We start from the raw sequence: 27082 nt of genomic DNA, 5'->3' as shown, positions 1-27082 counted from the left end.
CACACACACACACACAAGGATCCTTAAACATAAACGTACATATGTAAAATATTAATGCAACTGAGAAGGTCAAAAATGCAAAAATGAATACAAAGGGTAAAAATCTCTACACTGTGACCTAATCATAACTTACCTGCTCTCGATTTTAAAACTGCAACAATAGATAAATTGTCATTTATACCTGGGGGGGGGTGGCATTCAGTTTTAATTGCCAATATAATTCTTTGTACTCAATTTTCTTTCCTACCCCCCCCCCGGGATTACAAGTAACAATATCTAGTATTCCAAACTAAAAGTGCTTATATAGTACATTGTTGATATTGTGACACTCAGTACCATAAAAATGCTCGTAAATGTGTGCTTTTATTTTAATTCTCTCCATTTTGCCCATATACAGCGCAGTGCAACAGTTATATTTTGCAAAGTAAACTAAACCACTGCTATTACAATTTCCATACTGCAAAACCAACGTTTGTTTGCCCTGGTCTTTTAACTGTATCTCATGGTCCTCCCAGATATATTTACACTGACGACACATACCACACCTTTGTGTACCTTTCTTGCTGGAATTAATACTTTTTTTCCTGACTGTTCTAATGTCTTTTTAAAATTAAATAAAGTCTTGTATACAAAATGAGGGGAACCTCCTAATAAGAAGTTGTACAATTCATTTTTCACCCCAAAAAACAACCAATTTTTTTGCAACTGTAACCTTGTGCATACCTATACTGTAAAGAATAATACAACCTCTTTCATAACCAGAAGTGGCAGTAGGTGTATTATCATTCCTAGTGGTTAAAGCTCATCCTAAAATGGGCATTATTTCATTCCTCACCCATTTAAGTTCTCTGTCTTTATGGGTCTAATAAAAGGGTGAGAGTAGCCTCTCTCTAAAAGTAAGTTTTCCAAAAAATCAGCTTCTTTTATCTATCTTTTGTAGAATACAGCCTGGCAAAAAATTTGCCCTTCACCAAATTCCTTTTGTAGTGCACAGGATGGAAACTATCAAAGTGAAGGTATGCATTGGAAAAAGTTGGCTTTCTATAAATAACTAATTCAAAAGTTTCCTGATCTTTAATGATAGTTGCGTCTAAATAACTAATATGGTTACAATAAGCAAAAGCCATTGATATAGTACACAAGTTCATGTAGAACTTCTTCAGAACCATTCCAAAGCATAACTATGTTTTCCAAAAACCTTAGACATACCTTACAAAAATTAATAAAATCTAGAAGAAAAAAATGTAATTGGTTTCTCAGGACCACATGACCAAATTCACATAACACAGTGTGCAGGATTCTCCCATAGCACCCCCTTAACTTGTTAGTCTCTCCTTAAAAAAAAAAAAAATTGTTGGACAAAATTAAATCCATTAAATTTCCCAATAAGGAAACCTAACAACTGTCCAGGTGGGGAAACTTGATTAAAGCTTCATAAAACAAGTCTAACCTTTGCTCCTTGGGAATATAGGGAAATAAATCCACCACGTCTATGGTAAGGAAAAACAAATCTTGGTCCCATAGTTCAGGTGTAATACAATCAAGGAAATCCTATGAATCTTTCAAGGAAATCCTATGAATCTTTCAAAATATGTTTGAATTGATTAACACAAGGTTTTAAAAGCCTGTCGATAAAATACTCTCTTTTAGAACCCTGAGATGATACAATGGGTCTACAAGGTGGGGTTTTGAGATCTTTGTGTACCTTTGGAATACCATATATGGAAAGCATAAACGGTGTTTTGTCAGGCAAAAAAAAAAATCATACGTTGAATTTGTTATTTTTAGAAGACTGTTTACTACAAGTTATTTTTAGAAGACTGTTTACTATAAGTTAGTACAAGTCTATTTTCAATGAGCAATATTGATCTTGTTCCGTGATACTGTCCAGTAGGTCTCACCTTTGTGTAAAATATCATACATACATCCCAAATAGTCAACAGTGTCAAACAAAACCAGTCCACCACCCTTAGGGTTATAAAACCTGATAATGCTCCTGTTACTGATAAGTGAATCAAAATGTTTTTCCTTAGGGTTTAAATTCCTAATAGTTTAACTTTCTTATAAAAATCTTAAGTTGTAGGAGAAGATCCAGTAGATTTGCCCTTTGACTAGGAGTAAAAGTAAAACTTTTTTTTTAAAAGAATAAAATGGTCAACATTAAATCTGAATAGAACTGTAGTTAAAAATCTTAAAATTATCAAATGTTAATAGAACACCTCCATAATCAGATGTTATTCCATTATGAGCATCACCTATGTTTTTTACTTGTTTTCCCCTCCCCCTGCCCTGTTGTCTACAGTGGGGGTTTGGAAGTACAACCCAATCGGGAAAAACTGGGGGTTGGTTCCAAGAACATTGATAAGAATTCGTCTTCATTGCAAGTCTTTTGGACCTCTGGGGAGGGGGGGTAATCCAAAGGGTCTAAAATGTGACTAGGCCTTTGGTTATCAGGACAATCATTTACCTCAACAGTTTGTATCCCATCTAAATTGGAGGGTCCCTGCACAAAACCAAATTTATCAACAGTGTTAATACTGTTCTGATTACTATAAAAAGAGTGGGACTTGTGTCTTCAGTCTTCTTCAGATACAGTTCTTACATCGAAGTAGTTGGAGCATAGAGAATCACCACAGAAGTGTTACATTTTGAAAAGAGTAGTAAGAGTTTCTGTAGAGAGCAAGTACCTAAAGGGAGGATACTGCTGGATGAGAAATTAGGAGCCAGACAGTGAGACAATTCTAACCTGTCCATCTCATTAACAGCCAGACAGTGGCAAGTCCTACGGAGTTGGCTTAGCTGCAAAGTTATGCTACCTTGTTGTAATATTGTTCTATTTTTGACAGCAGGGTAGCTTGCATGTTGTTGTTGTATCTTTCGGCTTTTCCCGGTTAGGGGTCGCCACAGTGGAACTCCGGTCCGCTAATGATTGGCAGTAGATTTTTACGTACCGACTTGTCAGGCCTGACGCACAACCTTCAACAAAGGTACGACCATTCACGCATGTCTCCACACAGAAGACGCTTTAGCTGAGAATCGAACAGGACAACGTCTTACTGTGAGGCGATTGCATACTGTTTAATAATGGAGCAGAGGAGAGGACAGTGGGAAGAAAAAGAGCAGAGGCTAAATGCTTTCTTGAAGTAGTGTTTGGTCCTGTAAAGACAAATTAGCTTTTGTTTTTTTTTTCACTATGCGTTGAATAAAAAAAAATATGAAATTTGATTACCACATAAAAATAACCACCTAGTAGTTTTGTATGTGGAACAAGTTCAATTTTGGTATTTCAGGAAATTATACTGAAGGAATTTTTTGGGGATGCGAGTTGTTAGGGAATGAGTTTAGTTTTATTGGGACTGAGAAATAATTATGAGCCAGTGAGCCATGCCTCTAATGAGGCGAAGGATTCCTGGGAGAGTGTAGGATACCAAGGTTTTGGGCCCAGCAGATAAGAGTGGAATCATCATCATACTAGACTACAGAGGGTGGTTTACTGGCTGTAGAAATGTCATTGATGAAGACATTAAGCAGTACTGGGCCTAGGACACAGTCTTGAGGAAAGCCAGTGGATAATAGAGGAATTTGTTTGGCCACTTAGCAGCTCGGGGTCTCTTACACTGCTAGATATGGACTGCAAGATCAGATCTCACTTAAATGTAGTTTGTTAAACATAAATACAGTATTCTCTTTGCACATGCCTAGAATGCAGCCGTATTATAGTAGAGGTACAACTTCAGTTTACATTTTACATGCAGTTTCAATAAAAAAGGAATGCATTATTGAAGGATACAAATGAGTTCAGAGAAATAACCTTCAGATAAGAATGAAATGTAGAATGTTCAGTACATAGAGTACAAACAGATCTTATGACTTGGGAACCAAGGTTAAAGAGGCACATAGAACTTGTAGGAAATTTGCAAGGTTTTATTATTAAGGTTTTATTATTATTTAGGAGGTACTAAGTCCATACGTTAGTCATAGCAGTGCAGTCCTCAGAAGTTACAGATTCTCTAGATTGAATACAGAAGCAATAATTCTAAGTACAGAATTTATGGACAGTAAAATGAGAAGAAGCTACGGACAATATAATTCAGTCTATTTCAGTTTATCAGCATTGTTATTGGAAATAATGAGACTTGACATTCTGAGTACAGAATTCAGGGACAGCATAATGAGTGCAGGAGCTACGGACATTATAATTCAGTCTATTTCAGTTTATCAGCACTGTTATTGGAGACGGTAAGACTTGATTCGGATATTGTTAACTTCTATCTCCACTGTATTCGGCAACTACATAATAAACCAAGAATTGGAAAATAAAGGCGAGACTGGCACTATTTCAGCACAGTTCTAGGTAATAAAAAGACATTTCTTCCAGTTATTTTCAGTATTTACAGTATCATACAGTCCCTTCAATTCTTACAGGAAAAGACCAAGGAGGAGTTAATGAGTCCTGGGTTAGAGAGTTTTTATAGAGCAATGTGGTGAGAGATGGTGTCAAAGGCTTTGGACATATTAGGGAAAGCCAGATGGCAAACTTACCTTTATTCCTATGTATGTTAACTGTGTTAATGAAATTTAGGACAGTGGTGGTGCTGTGGTGGGAGCAAAAGCCATTCTGAGATGGAGAAAAAAGGCATTTTGGGTGATGTAATTGGTAGGCTAGGAATGTACACATTCTACAAGTATTTAGATAAAAATGACGGAGTACCAATAGAGCTGTAAAGTTAATAAAATGTAGCATTTTTTTCCAAAGAAGGAGAACATAGGATTCTTTAATGGATCAATTTATTAAGATAGATACTGGGTAGGAAATTGTTATAACTGCCTAACAGTGTACTAAAGGTATACAGCTTAGAGTTTGCTTCTTCTAACTGAATTTGCCAAAAAAAAATTGTGTTAACTTCCAGCACTGAGAACTGTGTGTAATGTGTGGTGTTCTCTTAGAAACCATTTCATAAGGTCAAACTTGTTTTTTTTTTTGCTTGCCAAAAGTCACCTTGTCATTAACACATTCTGAAGGATCAGTCTATAACTATCACTCCCAACAGGCACACAAGTTTAACTTTCTCCCTAATTTTTTCTCTCAGAAGCTGCACACTCTGGGAGGCATACATATCACTTGTGCATCTGCTTATGGTAATACTGAATGACAATTACGATTTGCAAGCATCCTACACTTTCAAAGAGATCACAGTAATTTTCTATTACATCTGCCCTACTCTTCATATTCTGCATTTTCCATTTAAAAATCTACAATGATGTGGTTAAAATGCAATATTTTTTCTACTGGCATTTTTTTCATGAGCAATTTATGTGAATATGTGAACATTCTGTATTTTATTCAGTTTAGTTACTTTACTATCCAATTCTTAGCCTGCCACTGCTTAAACACAAATGCATAGTTAAATCACATATGATGGTTGCCTCTAAAAACATACAAACTGTCCTCTCCCACCTTCTCAATTAACTGCTTGTGTGACTTCTTTCTCACTTCTTTATTTATTGATTTCTGCTCACACTGAATGCAGACTTCATTTTTAGTCATTCATTAGTCACATTTTTCCAGATGTGCAGCCTAATTTCTCATAATATTACATCTCTGTCAAATAAATTACATTGGTTTAACTGAGGCTGCACAGCTACTATTTGAAAAAGATACACAAGCGCTTTACTTATATGGACACAATTCAACCAAATTTGACCTAGAGGCTTTCATTTATGCCCAGAATATGGTAACTGTATACAAGTAAATTACATTTGGAAATTTGGCTTTAAACTATAAGCCAAGTGAAAGTCAGGCTTTATATGCTCCAACATCAGGCTTAAAAACAACAGATTTGCCACTGGTCCAGTAGTTCAGCCTAGACTTTCTACAAATTCTTCAGCCATTTTTTCTCAGTTTTGTAAGAATTTTACACAGTTCTGTTTCACACAGAAGGTCTCTGCAGACTGACTGCACACTTCTAAAACTGCATTTCTGCTGGGCTCTCAGCATTTTTGTCTCTAAATCAATATATGGAGACAAAGATTCCCCAGAACATCTGCTACTGTAATGCTTGTACAATGGTCAACAACTCCACATATTCTGTAAAAGTTTTTGTCTTAAAAATGCCTGCTTTTCTTGCCAGCAGCCATACCTTGTACAGATGCAACACTTCTTTGGTGGTTGTTTACTACAAGATGCTACTTTGGAGACTACACTGCCTTTCTATTTTAACTTTTATTTTCTACTTTTTAGACCTTGGTTCCCCTTTATAATCATTGAAAATGCTGATTTTACATACCTCCTAGTCTTCAGTTAAGGAATATAACTAAATACCTGATAATTCATTGACACCAATGGCTTTTTCTAGTGTCAATCATGATTAGCTCAACAGCGTGCCTCTTTTAGGATTGCTTTTTTATACAAACTATTCTATCGCTGATTAATGCATCACTATACTGCCAAAATTCATAATTATGTGCCATTCTCCTTAACTCAGTCAAATATGCAGGAGTTGCTTTGGCATATATTAGCTTCTGGAAAACAGCATTTTTACAGCTACAATGGCAAAACAAACACTGAACGAACAACATGCAATGAATGTCTAAAAAGGGAAGTAAACATACTAGGTTCTGTTACGTGGCTTTCACTTTAATTTAAGTTCTGTTAAAGAACTTTCACCCACTTCTGTTAAACTGTACTCTAGATAAAAATCTAATTAAAATCAACAATGTTCACAAGACAGTTGTCAACTTACTCACCTTTTAAATCTAGAACTACCTTTTCTGTCAACCCTTGACCCATTTCAGTGAAACGTTCCAGGAAAAAGTCACTGACAGCTGCAAGAACTGCTTTATGGGCTGGATAGGATCCTCCATCTAGACGCAATAAAACATCACAAAAAGTACCAGAAGCACGTTGACAATTCAACTTAGCTAAAACATCTGCCTCATTGGAATCCAGTTTTCCTGAAACAAGGTTCTGTTTCAAAGTCTATAACAAAAAGAAAACACTACAATTACCACTTTAAAACTCCAAAATATGGTAAATGTGAAAGACAGTAGAATGAAAGCATCTCCAAGGACCTCGACAAATTTTTTTTAAATGATCCTGAAAAGACAGACAAATAAATAAATAAACAAGTAAATAAATGCATAAAAAAAGTAGTCGTATCCTACTTGCCCTGGGTGCCTGACAGCCTAAAGAACAGTTTTCAGTGATTTCATTCATAATTTTAATTTCTTCCTGCTGTGCCATTATCTACAATTTTCACATCATAGCCAGCTACAGGACTTCCTCTATGCTTCCATTGGCATTACCTCCTATCTAGCCAGTATGGCGTCCCTATTTACTAAGCTAAACATCATTCTCCTAGAAGACTTCAACTACTCCACCATCAAATGGGAGAGTTACACATACTCATACGTGTGCTTAGATATTTCTAGATTTCATAAATACAAACTCCCAAGAACGGTTACTCTACATCATGGACTTGGTACTTACCAACACGAGACAGCTCTATTCTGCCACCCCCACCCCATGGAACTAACAGATAGGGATGTAAGTGACTTACAGACTCTCAACCCAACCCAGTTTTAATTCATCTTGGGCAGGTCCCTACTTAACCTGGCTGACTTCTTTAAAAAAAGTCAATGAAGTAATGGATAAGGGCAAATCAGTGCACACTGCCTATATGGACTTTGCAAAGACATTCAACACAATCCCAAACTCAAGCATCATAGATAAACTCTCCCAGATAAATGTTAAACCATATGTAACTCTCTAGATAATGAATTGGTTCACAAACATAAAAACAAGAAGTAAGGGTGGGTGACTTTACCTCCTCCAAAGGATTTGTTACTAGTGGAGTGCCCCATGGTTCAGTCCTTGGGTCACCTTTCTTTGGCATTTACTCCTCAGGAGATCAAAGCAAGTGGTAAGGGACTGTGGACCACCAAGTTTAAATTCTCAAAACGAAGACCACTGCTTAACGTTCATACACTTTAGTGGTAGACAATCACAGCAAAGCTTTTGAGACACAAGCTCTTTTTCAATGCATAAAAACTCAGTACACACATTCCATTTTTAAATAGTAAGCCAGTCAATAAACACACAAATATACAGTATGTGACAACATATGCTAATAAAACACAACACATAAATATATAATAAAAGTAAAACATAGTTACTCAAAGTCAAAGTTACATCTTTATTTTATCATTTCACGTTTAATTTCTCCAGAGGACAGCATGATCCTACAACAGGGCCCGATCCAAACAAATAGTTGGTACCCAAACAAAAACTGAAACTAAATGCCAAGAAATGTATAACTGTACCCTTCTGCAAGCATAACTCCCTTGTAACCTCCACATTGACAGCACCCCCCCCCGAAAACTCCTCCTGTAGATACAGATATGAAAACCTATAACACTGACAATGAGAGAAAATAAATGCACTGAACCTACAGGGCTAGAAACGTAGTTTATTATAAAAGTTGAACAGCTCAGGTAAGCGCTTTCACGACAGCAAAGTTGCTTCATCAGACAATCATTCCAGGCCAAGTACATCATTAAATATTCGTTAGGCAGTCACCTGACAATAAACATAATTAGATAAAAAAATCCCTTAAATATGAAGTGCAGAATTAATACAATACAATAACATATTTCATCACAAAAGCATTCATAAAAATACCATGCCTACTACATTGGCAAGACAAAGATAAGAGTGCTTGAACACATTTAGGGACATTAAAAACAAGAAAGAGAACAATGCATGTTTTACAAAATGATACCACACACACCTTTAAGTTTCTTATACTACAGGTTACAGACACAGATATTAGAGGGGGGACCTGGAAAATCGTACAGAAAAGCTGAGCAGAAATTGATTCTTCTGCTCAATGCTGAGAAATTTCCAGGATTAAATAATGCTTCTTCTGTTAAACCTTTCTTGAAGGCGCATCCTCTAAGACATAAGAAATAATTAATTTTTTCTGGCTTTTAATAATAAATAATAATGACAGATTATAAAGAACTATCAAGAAAATATTAAAATACAAAGTTTTTTCTATAAGTTTTTTTATGAATGCTTTTATGATGAAATATGTTATTGTATTGTATGCATTCTGCACTTCCTACTTAAGGGATTTTTTTATCTAATTACATTAAATTGTCAGGTGACTGCCTAACGAATATTTAATGATGTACTTGGCCTGGAATGATTGTCTGATGAAGCATCCTTGCTGTCATGAAAGCGCTTACCTGACCTGTTCAACTTTTATAATAAACTACGTTTCTAGCCCTGTAGGTTCAATGCATTTATTTTCTCTTTTTGGTTCTTTTTATTGCACTGTCCCGTACTCTGCTCTCGTTTTTCATTTTTTAATACTGACAATGAATTGCCCTTTGATCGCCAAGTACCCACTATTGTAAAAACGGCCTTTTTCATTCCACCTCTTCTAGTGAAAGGTATGGGTGTCCAGGCATTTTATTGTTCCTCTAGACTAGGCACTCATTACCCAGATCGTGGAGTACAATTCCCCCTTCAGTATGTACTTGTCCAGACAAATTATCACAGCTAGAATAACAACAATACTTCCTTAATTAAGCCTAAATCATAAAAACTGCATACACCATCTCAAAGCCTTAACTCTCTTCTCGGTATCATACAGGCTACAGAGAGAGGTGACCTCTGCCAGATGAATTGCACTTTAACAGACCCTGTTTAACCACAGCTACTATACATTCTGATGTCTAGTGGTATCACCAACAACTGCTCTAGGGAGCTCAATCTTTTTGCAAGCCTAACAGAACATACAGGATGAACAGGTACATGTATCACAGAGAATACCACGTCTATGGAACCAGCTTCCCCTCCACATAAAAGCAGAGTACTTCTCTTACTCTATTCAAATTTAACTTGGACAAATGGGAGGCTAAGCACAAATTCATCCCTGGTTTAGCACCAACGGCCTTCATGAATAGGGGAAACATGTAATTACCAACACATACGTGCGCGCCCTCTCTTTGGATAGTTATACTGCAAAATATAACAGCTAATTAATTCCATGAGAAAGCAGAGCAAGTCTTCTTAAGATCCTCACATATCTATAGCTTAGTAGGCACCCATAACCCTACAAACATGAAAATGGAAAAAAAAAAAAAAAAAACTCTTACACAGAAGACAGCTACATATAACAATTGTAGAACCACTCCAGAGGAATGAATCACATAAAGTCAAACATGGCAAGCTGAAAAGTAGGCTAAATATTAACAAACAGCAAGTTAAAACAGAGCGTTAAAACATTTGTCCAATTAAATAAAACCCAAGTCACCAACAGTGACATAACGGAGCTTAGGTTAGTAATTTGATAAGCTGAGTCAAGAGGTACCTGGCACTTGAAGTTTACATTTATAAAATGTCAGTAAGAGTAAATAAAGTGACCTGAGGCAGGGGCATGGCCTGACTGTAGTTGTAAATCTTTTGTGGTAAGTAAGGATGGGTAGAAGTAACAAAGGAAAAGAATGGCTGATTTTGTGCCTTGCAGGTTAAGAGAAGAAAATAGAATTCAGCAATAGCAAAGCACTTCAAAGATGAAAAAATTCAGTTCTGGTGCTAGAAGGGACAAAACAACTGTCATCTACTGCACAAATGAACAACCCAAAGAATTGAAATAATAGAAGGTTAAAAAAAATCACTAAAAAATGCTGGCACTACTGGAATCTGGCAAAGTAACCCATGGATCAGGCTTCCTTCTAATAAACATATGTTACTGAAGAGTAGCTAAGCAGCATTTCATCTCACATAGCTAGCAAAAATGTATAAACCTGAATAAAAATAATACGTAGTGGTAATTAACAATAAAGCAGCAAAGTAAGCACTTCTGCCTTGCGAGTAAATGCTTCTTCAGATTTTAAAACAAGTTTAGCATAAGTATTTGCAACAAAATCTGGAAAAAAAAAAAAAACACCTTTGTACTCCTGCAAAGTGAAAGGACAAGAAAACAGAATGTGACTTTCTTCATAGCAGCCTGTTGACACTGGGGAATTGGTAACAAGCACCCAAACTGTCAGAATAACAGAAAGCGAGTGCAGCAAAAATGCAAGAAAGAATGTGGGGGACCAGGAAAACATGGTGGAACTGTTAAGCAGTCAGAAATGGAAATCTTTTTTTCAATTAAATCAATGGTTAACAATCATTCAATAAAAGAAGACTTGTGCATGTAGGAGAGAGGCGTGTCACAGCATACAATTTCAACAAACAAAAGGCAGCAATTTTATCCAGCAAATAATAATGTAACAACTAAAAACAAATAGCTGCAACACAATCTTAGATACTTACGGTAAACTTTTTCTTCTGCTTACACTCCTTACATTTGCTGACAAAGTTCTTGACATCCACATATATATCTAAAAATCAAAAAATAATTGTGCATCATAAAACAATTTGCTCCTTTCAAATGTATCTAAAACATGGCTGAAAACACATCTGGAAATTTATACAATCATATTCATTACATTCCTGAAAAATGATTTGTGAGAATATCACTGCCAAAACAAAACACAATAGTGATTTAGGAGTTCCTCATGGAAAGACAATGATTTATCAGTATAGTTGGGTTCCAATGTCACTATGTAACTGTGGCCATAGACTTAGGACTATTAGTTGATACTTTTGGATCTGAAAAGTGTCAACCTCAACCGAGCCTTCATATACCAGAAATAACCTAATACTTTACTTATTAAGTTTGAATTCAAACTGAATAAGAAGAAAATGTATAAGAAAGCTCAGGTTATAGTTAGTCAGGAGTACAGTTCCCAGTGATATTCCTCATAGATTAAATGTGACCACCTATTGGTCAGTATGCTTTTTTAACATCACTACAGCAACCAAATTCTGCTCTTGTCTAAATATGCATATTACTGCCAAACAAGGAATACTACCTGGTTTCCAAAGGCTGATACTATTACAGAGAATTATTTAAGTGAGGTTCTGAAATGCTAAATTATTAACATCATCTCTCTCAATAATAGTAAATGTACGCTCATAAAAGTTTGGGATAACAACTAAAGCTCATATATTAATCTACCCTTTCATGGGACATGGGTGCTTAGCATTACTGCCTAAGCTTTCTAATCTAATGTGGCTCATTTTATAAAAAAAAAAAAAAAAAAAAAAAATAGTTGACATTTTGATAAAAAGTGATATTCCAATATTCTTACTTAGCCTTTTGTAAGCTCTACCACCCATCCACAATGATCCTTTATGCATCCTAAAATACTATCAGCAGGAAAACTGACAGTCTTTTTATAGTTTGTTTCATAAAACCAGCTCTTTCTAAGACCCATCACCCTACTACAGTGGATCCATTTTGACATCCTAGAATATCTTTTACCACAAGAATATTGAAAGTTATGGCACTACTTTACAAAGCCAGACTACGAAATCTTTTTATTCTGTTTCACACTACTTATTATGCCTCATGCCTATAGTTCTCTCAAACCACTGCTGCTTGAATTCTTTTCCTAATAATGCATCTTCCAGTTAGGATTGTCATGGCTGAAAAACATTAATTTGCTATCTCTATCAATAATGCAATTAGCAGGTCAATTCTGTCACACAGACTTTCAAGATGATCAAGTACATTGCCACCAAAAGTTCAAAATACTCCATTTACAAGTTTTAAAAACAAAAAATAAAGCCGTAAAGTAGAAAAACTGAATTCACAGTAACCACTCCATCACTGGCTAAAATACCTTTTGAAAGGCACTGTGTAAAAAATCTTCACTTTATTGAATTAGACTGAGCGCTTTTGTTCCATGAACCAGAACGTCTTCAAAATCTAAACTGAAACCATCATAGTTTATTATAAACCTTTCCCTTAAAGAAACAGTCTTGCATCAAAGCCTCTAAATCTTTAATAAAAAAACACTGTGTTCAAGAACACACAGTAAATAAGTAAATATTATTTTACAAAAAACATTCAAAATACATATATTTTATGTGATCCATAACCTAAAAATGTAAAAAAAAACCTGTTCAATCCTGTTAAAGTTACAAGTTAATTTCATTTGTGTAAATCAACACAAATGATGTATAAATAAGCAATATAAAAAACATGTACTTACTTGTATGCAAACAAATGTTACAATTGTACTGACCACAATTTAAGAACTGAAGAAGTAGAAACCATCTTGTTAAGACCTGTGGGGCGGATGGCATTTAACCTTAGCTGCCAAACAAGGTATTTAAATTCTAGTTCTAATAATCAGTCCCCCCCCCCCCCGGTCAATATTAACTTTTTCTAAGATGGCAAATTTAAACTGGGAATTATATTTCAGCCAGTGGTGGACTGGTTACTGTAGTCAGTTTTTCTGCTTTATGGCATTTTTTTTTTGTTGCAAGTGCTGCAGTATCGTTCAAATGCCCTTTTGTGGGGATTTCATGTTTTATAAACAATCAAAATTTACAAGGGAGCAAAAAATCTCTGCTCTTCATGGCTGCTTCACAATCACATATCGATGTTGAATACAAATTCAGAGAAAACAAACATGCCACTATAACAAACTTCCAGTTAATTTTAAAAACAACAAATGGTATATGCTTACTTTATTATTTACATTAAAACACTAAGAATAAACACTACCTGCAGCTACACACACATTCTAAAAAAGAAACACCTCGGTTTTAACAACTTACCTGTAAAAAGATACTCATTCTCCAGTTAAGATCACCATCACACCAGACCACCAAATGTAAAATAGATCTTGCATAAAATTAAACCGTGCCTTGCAGGTCAAGATTAACACTTGGCTTTCAAATGCGTTTATCAAAAGAAAAAACGGCTTTACTTAATTTAAGGTTATTGTCAGGACAATGCCATATCTCACACCGACTAAAATCAAACTTCAAAAAATAAACAAATAAAATTCTTCAGCAGACTAATCTGCAGAGTCTTAAAATGCAAACACATAAAATCTTCAAGCCTTAAAACTAGTGTGAATGAGAGGTCCTCCCTTTCTGTCAATCCATTTCTTAAACAGCTGTAATACGACTTACTGACATCTTATCAAGTCTAGAAGATCTCTGTATTAAATACATAATGTGCAATACCCATGTATAACTATGCATAAAATGTAAAATGTATTTAATATTTACTATTTTTACAGCTTTACTGATGTATAAGATTTTCTAATGAAATAGATGCACTAGAAGTCCAATTAAGGTATAACTCAGGCTTACAAAGGGAAAAACAAACTCTAAAGGAAATACTCATTTAATAAAAACTACTATAAATAGTACAGATATCATACTCTTGAACATATACTTAGACACAGCATAGAGCAAACTTCTATTATGTAAAGGAAAACTCATTGTTACCCTTCCTAGTGGAACAAAAACTTTATATCACTGTATTAAAAAAAGAGGATATTTAAGATATGTCACCCAATTAGATTAATGAAAGTGAACCTGAATAAACCTAGTAAGGCATTAAAAGACTAGTAAAGGATATATACAGTATGAAACATTTAACTATTTTATGTTTCTGTTAATATATTTATAGTAATCAGTGCTACAGTCATGGATAACACAATAAATTATAAACAGAACTAGTCCTAGGACATCCATTTGCCAAGTCCCATGAAACACACATATATACATACAAAACACTCATACCATTAAAATCAATTTTGATCCCAAGCTGTTTAAAAAGTAGGAGAACAAAAACACCTGAATTACAGATCCTGTACTAATTTCCATTTTCAGTACCATCATATTACAGCTGGAGAAGTTGACATACTCATGCTCTCACAAGACTTTAATGCTCTCTCGTCATCTTTTTTTCCAACACTGCTTCATACTAAGCAGCAATGTGAAGAAATTAGTGGAATTGGTTTTCCATGCTGGTCACCTTTAGCTACTCTTCAGGATTTAATTTAAGAGGCTATGAGATACCGAGTAAACTCTTTCCCCAGGCAGGTGCAGAATTTTTACACTGCTCTGATGGTTTCAGCCTTCTCTCTCCAACAAAGTACTCCCGACGATTTCAGACTTCCTCCTCTGGCAAAACTGTAGAGGACATCATATAAATGGTTTTCATCTTCTACCTCTATCGAAGGAACTCAGAGCTAAATTTTCTCTATAATTTCTCTTTGTCATAAGTGCACTACTGGGAAAATGTGATCCAATATATTCACATCTACCTTTACACTTCTAAAGTCTTTACAGTAACAGCGAGACCTGGCACTGGAAGCAAAAGCAAGCTGCTCATGAGCTACACTCACAGGTCAGAAAGATGGGTGCGAAAACAATATGAGTTTTATATCAAACTTCTAAATTATTGCTAGGAAACTTAACCAAATGCCTTCCCTCAAGTTTGGAGTTAGGCACGTGTCCCTACTGTGCATCCTACATTTGAATACAAGGTGTTCGTTGTGCTCAAACTGATTTTTCACATACTGGATAAATACCTTTCATTTTTCTCCTACTGGATAAATACCTTCCAGGTCAAACTTTTCTACTGAAGTCACACGTGCCTTTATGCTAACTCAGATTAAACCAATGCCATCTACCTCTATCAAAGGTATGCCTTCCAAGTTTGTTGCTGATGCAAAAAATGCTGGAACGAGAGTTACATCAAGATTTCAAGATTTATACCATCACAACTGCTACAAGTAAACCACTTAAATACTTGTGTGACATCTAGAAAGTCAGGTTCTTTGACATCAACTCATCATACATGAACCATCCAATTGTCTGAACAATAACAAATGTCTCTTTAAATTATATCCATAATGGTTCTACACTGTCTCAGCAAGAAAAAAAAGGAAACAAATTATTTAACTACTACCATTTTTAAAAAGCTATAATATTCTTCAGGATGAAAAAAAATTTGATACATGCTACTGTTCTGCTGAAACAAAGACTGAACTATCCCATCTAGTAAATTTTCTGCTTTTTCACCATATTCCAGCCACACTTTAGAATTAAGCAGCATGTCATGTAACATGCCACACTGACACTTTACTTTGTTAATATGTAACAGCTATTAAGCTTACATCATGTAACTTTAATGGCTTTTAAATAATAAGTGTGGGGAACTCTTCAGAAACCTGTGTCACATTTTGATAAACAATGCATATAGGTGACAAATATGGTTGTACAGCACTCAGACAAAAGTTAAAAAAATGGATTGGTTATATTTTTGTCTCTCAAGTAAACACTGACTGTGTAGTAATCATGGTTAAAAAAATCATATAATCCACAAATACAGAGATTAATAAGCAACAATGAAAGGAAGTTTATTTTTATTGAACATTCAGCACCTGGGATACCCAAACTTTTAAATGCATAGTCATTATATACACTGCCGCACAAGGATTGAATTCATGAATCATAAACAAAGATGCAGAACTTTACAAGGACCACTTATTTCTTTTGGTTGGAGAAGAAAGTGGCTATAAATTCCAGGCTGGACAGATTAAATATTAATATTATTCCGCTGTGGCGACCCCTAACCGGGAAAAGCCAAAAGACGCAAATTGCCTCCAAATCAGAAAGTGCCATACCTGATGAAATCACAAAAGCCTAGGACTATGCAATCTATACAAATGAAAGAAGGACCTACTACTAAAAGATGCACCTTTATACAGCAGTTCACTACTGTGGTTCAGAAAGGACTTCTCTTATCGACAGACTTAAGACATTCAAAAATTGATGTCAAGACTAATTTTTGTCCTTCTCAGACCACTCTTCAACTTACTTGCACAACAAACTGGATGCAAAATCTCACCATATGACAGCTACTTAATCAGAACTTAAGAAGGAGATAAAAAAGTTATACAAATAATAGAGCATCTAAACTTTTCAAATTGAAACCTCAGATGCTCACATCACTATGATTAGATACGCTACATTAAAAAACTACAAAAGTAAGCTGAAAACAGGCAAGATAATATAATTAGATTAAATACTCTAATATATTATGCAAACAAAAACAAGAACAAACATTATATTAGTTTAGATTTAGATAAAATATTTGATTCAGTAAATTGGTATATTTTCAAAGTACTTAAGGAATATACAGATATAAATACAACAGAAAAATTAAGTTCTACATTTTATAATAATGCTTATTCTTTTGTTAAAATATGTTATTTTCTTTCTAAAATTTTTAAAATACAAAAAGGGATGAAACAGGGTAGTCCATTATCACCATTATTTGCTCTAGTAATACAGCCTTTCACAAACGTAAGGTTAAATGAAATAACATTTTACTTTTTGCAGATGATATTCCTCTTACAATTGGTAATATAGAAAAATAGTTAGAAAATACAGTTAATTCCATGAAGTATTTTGAAAGAATGTCAAGCCTAAAACCTAATCATTATTAATTAAAAACTAAATAGCTTTGTAAAAGAATTTTAATTGAGATAACACTCAAAATTAAATACCTAGGTATCACTATTACTTCAAAATGTAAAGATTTGAAATTAGTTAATTTTAAGCATATTTTAGATAATATTACACAATTAATGAGTAATTGGAATAAAGTTTACTTTACTATGGGAGATTTTCTGACTTTAATTAAGATGGCAATGCTTCCTAAAATCTTACTTGTTATACAGACATTAGTTTTGACGCCTTCATTATTTTTTTAAAAAATATAAATAATATCCTTCTCAAATTTCTATGGTATCTGAACAAACAAAATATTTATTTTAAATTGGCATAGGAAAGCCTGGGATGATGGAGGCTTGGGTTCTCCAGATATCAAACTATATTCAACTTCAGCTATTAAACTTATTGCAGTATGGCTTAATTCTACTTATGAATCAAAATGGAAATCAGTTCATCAAAAATGTTATTTGACAATAATAAATCTGTTACTATAGATCACACACAGATTGTTCCCAATGGTTTTGATTGGACTTTACTTTATAAATAGAAATAATATTTCACATACTGTCCTTTAGTTTTATTCTTACTTATTTTAAGAAGTTTATTAACTATAATCATATTAAGAACTTATTTTCAATATTTACATTTCTTATAGAAAAATGTTTAGAAACTTTTAATTTTTATAAAATTATAACATTAAAAGAAAATGATAATCTAATTTATTGGCAACAATTCCTTAATGGGAGTAAAAAAAAGCTAAATAACTGGCTATTCTTGCAGAAATGCAAAAAATATGTAATTACAAAAATTAATATGCCATACGATTTAAAGTTGAAATCTTTTCTAAAAAAATTTAGAAATTTTAGTAAATGTTAATAATATAATAAATAAGCCTTATTCATCAATCATTTATAGAATCCTTAGATCTTATTCTTTATCATCCAATAACTTTTATTGGAGTTATTCTACAAAATGAATAATGATGCTTTTTCCTAAGAAAATAAAGTTATTACTGAACTCAGTTGATAAAGCCACTTCTTCGCTGCATTGGAAAATTTTTAGCTGGAAATATTTACATAGAACTTTTAGAAGACCAAACAAAATTACATTAATGTATACAACTGCTACAATTATTTTGGATAGATGCAATATATCCAAATCATTGGTTTCATTTAATGCTCCATTTCCTGAAATAATACCTAGAACTAAAGTACCTCTTCTTTGGTCTATTCTAGAAATGTTTAGAAAAATAACTAAAAATTGGAAAAAGAATGTTATTCTCTCATGTGATGATTTTACTAACTTAATAAAATATGTATGCAGTAATGAATTATCAACTACAAAGATGAGAACATCAAATATTACACATTCTTACAAAGCCTGGCTTAAACTTAGTAATTTGCTTGAAAAGTATTGATTGTTTTAATGCTTATATTTAGATTATACATTACACATACATGTACACATGCTTATATTAAACATTATATATATTTTACATGTATACATATATAAATGTATATACACATATATATAATACTCAAGTTATAAATGTACATATATGATTATTTCTAAGTTAAGTTCTTTTTCTGTTAAAAATTTGATAAAAAAGTTGAAAAGCGCTGCCTCATATATAAACAAGAAAAGGGTAATAAAATAATCACAGCAACAGAATACAAAATGCAAAACCATGACTAAAAAATCTAAACCAACTGCAATATAAACTCAGCCTTATAAAATAATATAAATACACTATGCTGACTTATCAAATTGTAAAAGCAAACTGTTTACCAAATTACCCGAATGGAGCCAAATCCCTTCTAAACTCTTAAACTTATCTTTTCAAGATTGATAAATCAGACATTTCTAATCACTTCTTTACTGACCCTGACTGGATTACAGAACTCTTTGTGGTCACATACCAAATTATTTCTTCTAACAGGAACCAGATAATTATAATTAACAGAATAACTAACTAAACATCTGAACAAATACCATGGTCCTCCTTTATCCTCAGAGATTAAATATCAGTCATTACTAATATCAGTCATTACTAACTGTAGTGCTCCACAGAGCTGGCAAACTGAATCCAGTGAAAGCACATAGTCAAGACAGATTTAATGCAGCTTTCTAGAAAAGATTAAAAAAACCTGGGCCCAATTCTAAATGAGCTTTACAATTAAGCAGAGAAGCTTGGTACTCATATCTGAATTACTCCATTAGTTTTTTAATTCTGAACCCCAGACCTAATCCTCCATCATCATAAAATATAGACCCATCTCTTTAATAAATGCTGACACTAATGTTAGCAATGTCAATCTTACAAACAGATTTATGACATTATTATAATGTAGGTTCTAAACTCTGATCCACATTTAAGGAAAGCCTTCAAATACAAAACAATAACATTACTCTAGAAATAACTGCATACCACAACCAAAAATCGGCCTCAAGGTTTTTGACCTAGTCTACATTTCTCCATTAAACTACTGGAAAACATACCCAATAGTTTTGATAGTTATCTTAAACAAAACTGCATTTAAACAATCAATTTAGTAATAGAAGAACTTCACCAGCTATTACAATTGTCACAGGTACCAGGCAAAGATGTCCCTTTTCCCCACAACTCTACACTAGTTCATATTAGAACCTTTTTCCCTTTCCTTTACTGTAAATTTACTCATTACACGCATTAAATATAAAGATACAGATGTGCATATCAACTTATTTTCAGAATTGCAGATTTATATAATCATACTTGGACAACTCTTTTTCTTCCCTCACTAGGTAAAGAACGTTAGTCTCTTAACTACAAACTAGTTTTTAAATCAACTTTACAGCCCATACGAGATACTAACTTCTGCATTAATTATCATACTTTAAATAATCTTTCAATTTCACCAATATAAAATAATAAGTATCAACTAGATTCATCATGGTAAATTGTTTTCTTTTAAAATTTTATAAAATAACTGACTATTCAACTGAATCTGGATAAGTGGTTTAAATATTTTTTCCAGAATACCGAACTTTGTAAACAAACTCACCAGCTGCAATTTTCAGACAAACAAATTAAGAAATTTAAAGGAACGAAAGACACAGGCTGTCACTACAGACTACTGAACGATAAGCAAAAAGACTGGCTTAAACTTATTGACTAGGCAATATAGTACAAAACTACGCAAACTTATCAAAATCCTAAGAAGTCTCAGGTTATAGTAAACCTTAACAAAAACAAAGTTTATTGCAATTTGTGCAAAGCTCAAAAATTAAATCTCCTTCCTTCATTAATAAGTTACCATCATCTAAGTATAATTACCATAAACTTGTCTGGCAGAACTAAAAAAATAAAATAAATAATGGCTCAGGCTCAATATTCTTAAACAGTTTCACTTATGTAACCTACAAACAATACCAACATTGACCTTAAATAACTTAATGGCCCTGCCTTCATCATTTTATAAAAATCACATACAAAAGTGCAAAGGATTTATTTAGCAATGGTAATTTAATACAGTATGATGATCTAATGAAACAGTCATGGAACTGAAGCCTTAAAGATTCATTATCCATGAACCTGTAAGACAGCAATCTCAAAGTTTACTTTGGTTTGTTACAAGCTCTAACAAATGTCAACCAAATCCAGTTAGTCATACACATATAGCAATATCATTAAGAACTCAAATCTAAAACTCATTTCTAAATTTTGGTTAGAATATTTAGCCAAATAAACTACCGACTTTACTTTCGGTAAGTTTTGGGAAAAGATGCATAAATATATATTCCTCGGTACACAATTAACAATAAAAGTTATTACCCTAAACTGGTTTCTTAGGAGTTATTATTCTCCTCCATGTTGAGTATGAAGACCCAACCCTATTTGGCAAAATATAACTTTTACAAATATCACAGTAATAAAAACATGGAATAATTAGTTGAAAAGCTAGTGCTATACCAAGGGAATCTAGTATGTGGCAGCATGGCATGAGATACTTTGACAGTCCAGCTTTCTTCACAAAGGACTGTATGCATCTCTAACTCCAAGGCTTCTGCGTACTGGATAGAGCTTTTGTTGTCCCCTACAGCCTTTTTATCCAATGGCCATCTGATAGACATTTCAACATAACTGACATCAGTCATGAAATTGGATCATGTTAAGTTAACTCTCCTAAATAACAGAGATCTAAACAAGATCTGTTACTTAGGAGAGATCTAAACAATAAACTGTCCAATTTTGAGGCAATCCTGCATTTGAAAAACATCTAAGTCTATGCAGTTGCTGAGACTTGATTTAGATGTAAAGGCAGCACTCGCTCTTGTACCAAGGTTTTGTGCTTTTCATGCCTTCAGACCCAATGGCAAATGCAATGAAGTCACCAAATTTCTCAAGGACTATATTACCTCCAAGCAGATCCATAAAGATCATTCTAGACAGAAGTAATTATCAATATCTTCTTGAAGAAATTTTCCCCTGGTGCCAATGACCACACAAGATTCCTCAAAGTTCTAGATGATCTCTCTACAACAAAAAACTCATTATCTTGGGAGACTTTAACCAACTTTTAATGAACTGGAACACCTATTTCTCCATAGCAGAATATGCTCAAGTACTCCTAAACTTAACAAAAATATGCTTGAACAGTCGGTAAATAAATCTACTAGAGAACACAGGAATCTTGACCAGATTCTTATAAATATGGTTGCCTCTTGCTGTACTCCTTTGGTATCGCATTTGCTAGTGACATCTGACCACAAACTTATGACCTCCTCCTTTAAACTCTGAAAACCTCATACAGCAACACCCAATGAATTTTACAACTACAAATGTGCCAACCTCAACCTACTCTATGATGAAATAAATTACAAAAATGACTGCACCTCCCCTGATCTTGATACAGCAGCAAGTTTTACTAACAATTCTACATCTATTTGAAAAAATACATAGAGCTAGCAGTTGATACCAAAACCAAGTATCACATGAAACTGGGGGCCCACTACCCTAAACAAATTATACAACACAAGAAAGAAAGTTCCTGCATTAAGTAAATCCAAAACTCCACTTTTCAAGAATATCATCAAAAATATTACAAAAAGAAAAAGTGAAGGACACTAGGTTCACTAAAGAGTGAGCCCATGAACTTAGGTTAGCCTCTGAAACCAAAGATAATTATAAATCATTTTAACAATATAAAACTAAGAAACCATACCATACATTGCTCTGAACACATTCCTAATGACACCTACTATTCTGGTCCAGCAGTCAATGCCAATATCCTTAAAACAAATATAGTGCCAACTTCACTTCCAAGAGTTCTATCCAAAGCCATGACATATCTAAATAATTTAATCCCACAATTATTTCTAAAGATAATTTACTGAAAGGGCTAATCAAGACCAAAAATACTTCCCCATGGAACTTGACTATATAGCTAATTGTGTAACTAATAGTTTTAAACCGGTCCTTACAGACACTCTATATAGACTGTTTAACCTAACTTATCACCAACCATGCTTCATTTTTGAGAGGTACAGTGTTGTTAAATAAACCAAAACTGTCCCGCATTACAACAAAAGTTCCATATTTTAGGTCAAAATTAGGTTAAAAATTATGTGCTTTACATTTTGCATATTGAATGTTCCACAATGAAAAAGTCAAAAACAGTATTTTTTTTCCATTTTAGAACTGGGTTGATATAATAACCATTGGCTATTGCATAGGAAATGATCGTACAAAAATCCACCTCTTGGGTACACAAAATGGGAATCAAAGTCAGCAGAATGCTAAAACTATGTTTGCAGCAATGTTCAAGTTTTATTACAAATAAAGATTAACAGCTTTTGTCTCAACATAAAAAACTTCAGCAGAAAACATAAAAATACCATCAGAATCTAATTGTGCAATGCCTATCACATGCTTAAATAACTTTTGCTAGTTATATGATCATTCAAAATTGTTTAAGAAAACATCCCATAAAAACAATCTTTATTTGTTTTGAAACATACATTATTTACTTTCTATGTGCCTTGATTCTGACTTGCTTTGTTTTCACATGCCAAGTATGCTTGAATGTGCAATGTTCTTGACAGAAATTGTTTACATTGTCTCCTTTAACAGTTCTTCCCCACTTTTCATTCCTCACCACAGATGACTCCAGACACAACACACAGAAAGTATGTACTATGTATATCTGCCCTTTCACACCTGAAGAAAGGAAAAGAAATAAGTACATAACTACTACACAATTACTTACCTATACTAATCCAGCATAATTAGAGCTGAAACCCAAAGTGACGTAAGCGCCTCCTGCCCTCCCATTAATATTAATCCTGTAAATACGGCTCTGTTTATTTAGTCTTCCACTTTTGGAAAATATATCTTTAAAACTATGTATTTTTCACTAGGCTGCAAAACAAACTATTTACACAGAGAAGTCCCCACAGGCATATGTGAAGACTTTTTTGTGTGAAAAGAAAAGTTTGTTATATGCTGTAGACATAATCTTTAAATTCATTTTCACATCTCTGATTTACTTTAATTTTTCTAATGTTGCAAAACATTTTTACTTATTGTAAATGAATACATTGGATTTACTATGTATCCAAAGCATTACACTACCATTGTACTGTTTTATTATCACATTTATATTGTTCTCTTGTCTATTCTGTATGTCTGGTCAAACTTTTACCTTGGGATGAGGCTGAAATTGGTCAGATTTGGACAATGTCCTACGTCAAACAAACACATTCAAATAAATAAGCCAAATCATTCTCAATATATGCAATAAGATGCCCCCCCAAAAAATAAACAAATAAATGCATGATCACTCTACCTTTTAACAGTTTAGCAAGTTGTACATTACTAATACAGAATAACTTACTTAAACACCAACTTTTTTTTTCAAAATGTTTATACCTGGATTGTTAGTATTGTATTAAACATGAAAAGTATGCAGCAAACTAGCTGTCCAATCAGTTGCTTCACCAGCAGTTTATATTTAAAATATTAATTTGCGACTAACATTCTGTGTATTCTCGTTAAATATGTGAAATAAAATAATGTAATTGCTCTGCAGTTATAGATGTGTACGCAAAAATAAATCAAACATATTTGGACTACACATCACCAACAGAAGCTGCTAACTAAACAAGACTCCAATATGGAACTTATTAAAAAACAGCCTATACTGCCACCTTCAGGTTCAGTTGAAATTTCAAGGTCAAAAAAGTCCCTCTGGGTGGCAGCACAAGCTGGTTTCACATAGTTTCCAAATTGGTGTTTCTTTTCCACACACACCAGGAAATTCTAAGCAGACTGCCGATTTTTGCCCAGTACTGCAGTGCAGTCAGTAATCAGAGAAACCTGGTAGTCTCTGACTAAAACTTATTTGCTTAATAAGCATGTTTTACCCTGCTGAAGAAGAAAAAAGTATATCATGCAAAGAGTGGGTTATATTTAACTAAACGGGTCACACAGTAAAAAAAAAAAAAACACAAACCTAGCTGAACCTAACACATCCTCCCTGTTTACAACAGTTAAAACATAATCACGAATTGTCGCAACACAAATACAGAACTTTAGGCAGAGACGGTTCATCAGAGATAACCACAACAGCCAAGGTTGGTCTCCCCGATTAAGTATTACAAAATATGTACATAAACAACAGAACTGTGTGCGTAATAAACTTAGACCCCACCTTCCCACCAGTAGCTTGCTTCCACATTTCCGTACGTTTCTTCCAAGTTGAAGTGATGCTTTCCATTCCTCCGCTGGTGGGAAGATGCGATGGCATCCTGTCTCTTATCTTTCTCGGGCACTTCTCTATAACTTACAGAACCGTTTTCCCACTTTTTACGGTACAACACACCGCCTATGCGTTCATAAACACTTCCTATTACTCCAACCCGTTCCCTAGAACCACCGGCAATTTCCTGCTTTGCGCCAAAACATTTGCTTAAATTTGCATCACTGGCGGTACCCCGTTTACCAGCGCTTTTGCCAGCCATAATCACACCAAAGTCCTGAGACCCCTTCTTCGCCGATTCACGAGGCAACAACTTCTGATAAAATCTTATTAAACCCCAGCCTTGTCAACATATACAAAACCTACTTCCCCAGCTAGTTAGCCAAGAGCCACTAGCACCCTATGACGTATAAATGTTCGAAACTGAAGGGGCTAGAGATGCCTTTTCTGCAGAAAAGACGATCAGTCCGGATCTCCGAAGGCTCGAGTGTCATTTTTTTAGCGTAAGATTCCCCGTACAAGCAACCTGGCAGTCCCTGCCACCAGCCGCAAACAAGCAGGGGACACTGGCCGTGGATCCAATAGTGTCTGCGATGCTCGTACTCTGTATGTGCAAAACTACTACTCCCATAATGCACTCAATACAATTTTCTAGGATGCGAAGAGAAGTATCGCCATCGGGTGGAACCTGGTAGTTCTGTAAATTTATTTAAATAAATTATCATGAATCGTATTACGTCGGTGGGGGGGGGGGTACTTTAGTAAAAAAGTCGAAGACCTTTAAGCACGTATTACGTAAAGTGACGCAACAGTTCGGTTGACACGGTAACTAGGGTGGAGTTAGAAAGACCTGTCATCTGATGGGAATTGTTTCGTTTGGTTGGTGAATAACTGTTAAATGCCACATATGCTGGTATGAAGTATACGAAAAGCTGCAAAAAATATGATGTCTGTGTTGTGCATGCATAGTCCGTTAAGTTACTAGCCCTCACCCACATTTACCTCCATCCAGAATTCACAACCGGTTTTAAACTTGGTCTTTGCTTTAAACGGTCAGTCACACGTTTATTTATAGCACATGACATAGGTGTTTGTTTCACCATGGGAAGCACTCCACAAATTCTTCACTATATGACCTGAAGATTAGAACGGGCTACAGAGTAAATTCTTTATTGTTTTAGTTTGATGTTGTTGTGAGTTGCATTTAATGAAGTAACCTGATTAATGGATGGTGAACATAGCTTTAAACTGTCCAGATTTTTACAGAACGTCCAGATTTTTACCTTGGGTTTTTTTAATCCGTTCCTCGAAAAAATCTTGTTTTTCTAGCAAATCATTGAAGGTTGAAGTCACTAAATAATGACAGACATCTGAGTCTCATACTTCGTATCTTGCAGAAAATGCATTCTGATGCAAAACCTGTTATGCTGGCAACCTTTTAGGGGAAAATTAAAAATCCCTGAATTTTGTGTCTTTGCTCATCCCAGGGTCAAACTGATAAAGAGCAATAAAAACAGAATACTTCTTTCTTTCTTTTAATAGTTTTCTTTCAATGGCTAGGCGATAATGTTTTCTAAAAGCATTCAAGTGTTTTCTCATTCTGGAAGAACAATAAAGATAAGACACAACCACATAGCACTTAGTAGAAGCACAGGCTGTACCATGCGTCGTAGCATGGATAACCTTCCTTTTAGGTTAACCCAAGTTTGTGAGAGTGGCTGTCAGTTAAGGCCAATTGTTCCTATTAGGAAGTTCAGTTTTCAGTATTTGAAGCTGTACATAGTTTTATGTGTTGTTATACCATGACCACCGAAAAACGTGCATGCTGATTGGCCAGCGTGCCCGTTGTAAATCGAGTTATACTAATGGAAAAAGGTCCGGTCGCCCGGACTTTTTTCCATTAGTATAACACGTTTTTTTAAAACACTGTCTCGCTATGTTAAATGGGTTTAAC

At 34.3% G+C, this 27082-nt stretch overlaps 1 protein-coding gene across 1 annotated transcript in view; it reads right to left on the bottom strand.

Moving 5' to 3' along the window:
* Positions 1 to 25837, bottom strand: part of LOC122801873 — a 226390-nt gene extending 200553 nt beyond the window's left edge. Inside the window, exons 1-3 of the mRNA XM_044071535.1 lie at positions 25081 to 25837; positions 11330 to 11397; positions 6748 to 6979 (exon numbers count right to left, since the gene is read on the bottom strand). Coding sequence (XP_043927470.1) covers positions 6748 to 6979; positions 11330 to 11397; positions 25081 to 25390 — 610 coding nt within the window. The 5' untranslated portion in view covers positions 25391 to 25837. The remainder of the gene's footprint in view (positions 1 to 6747; positions 6980 to 11329; positions 11398 to 25080) is intronic.
* Between the last annotated feature and the right edge of the window lie 1245 nt (positions 25838 to 27082).

This window comes from Protopterus annectens, chromosome 5.part0 (assembly GCF_019279795.1).
Source record: "Protopterus annectens isolate FY-2018-M chromosome 5.part0, PAN1.0, whole genome shotgun sequence".
Lineage (NCBI taxonomy): Eukaryota > Metazoa > Chordata > Ceratodontiformes > Protopteridae > Protopterus > Protopterus annectens.
This window is presented reverse-complemented; position numbering and strand designations above follow the sequence as displayed.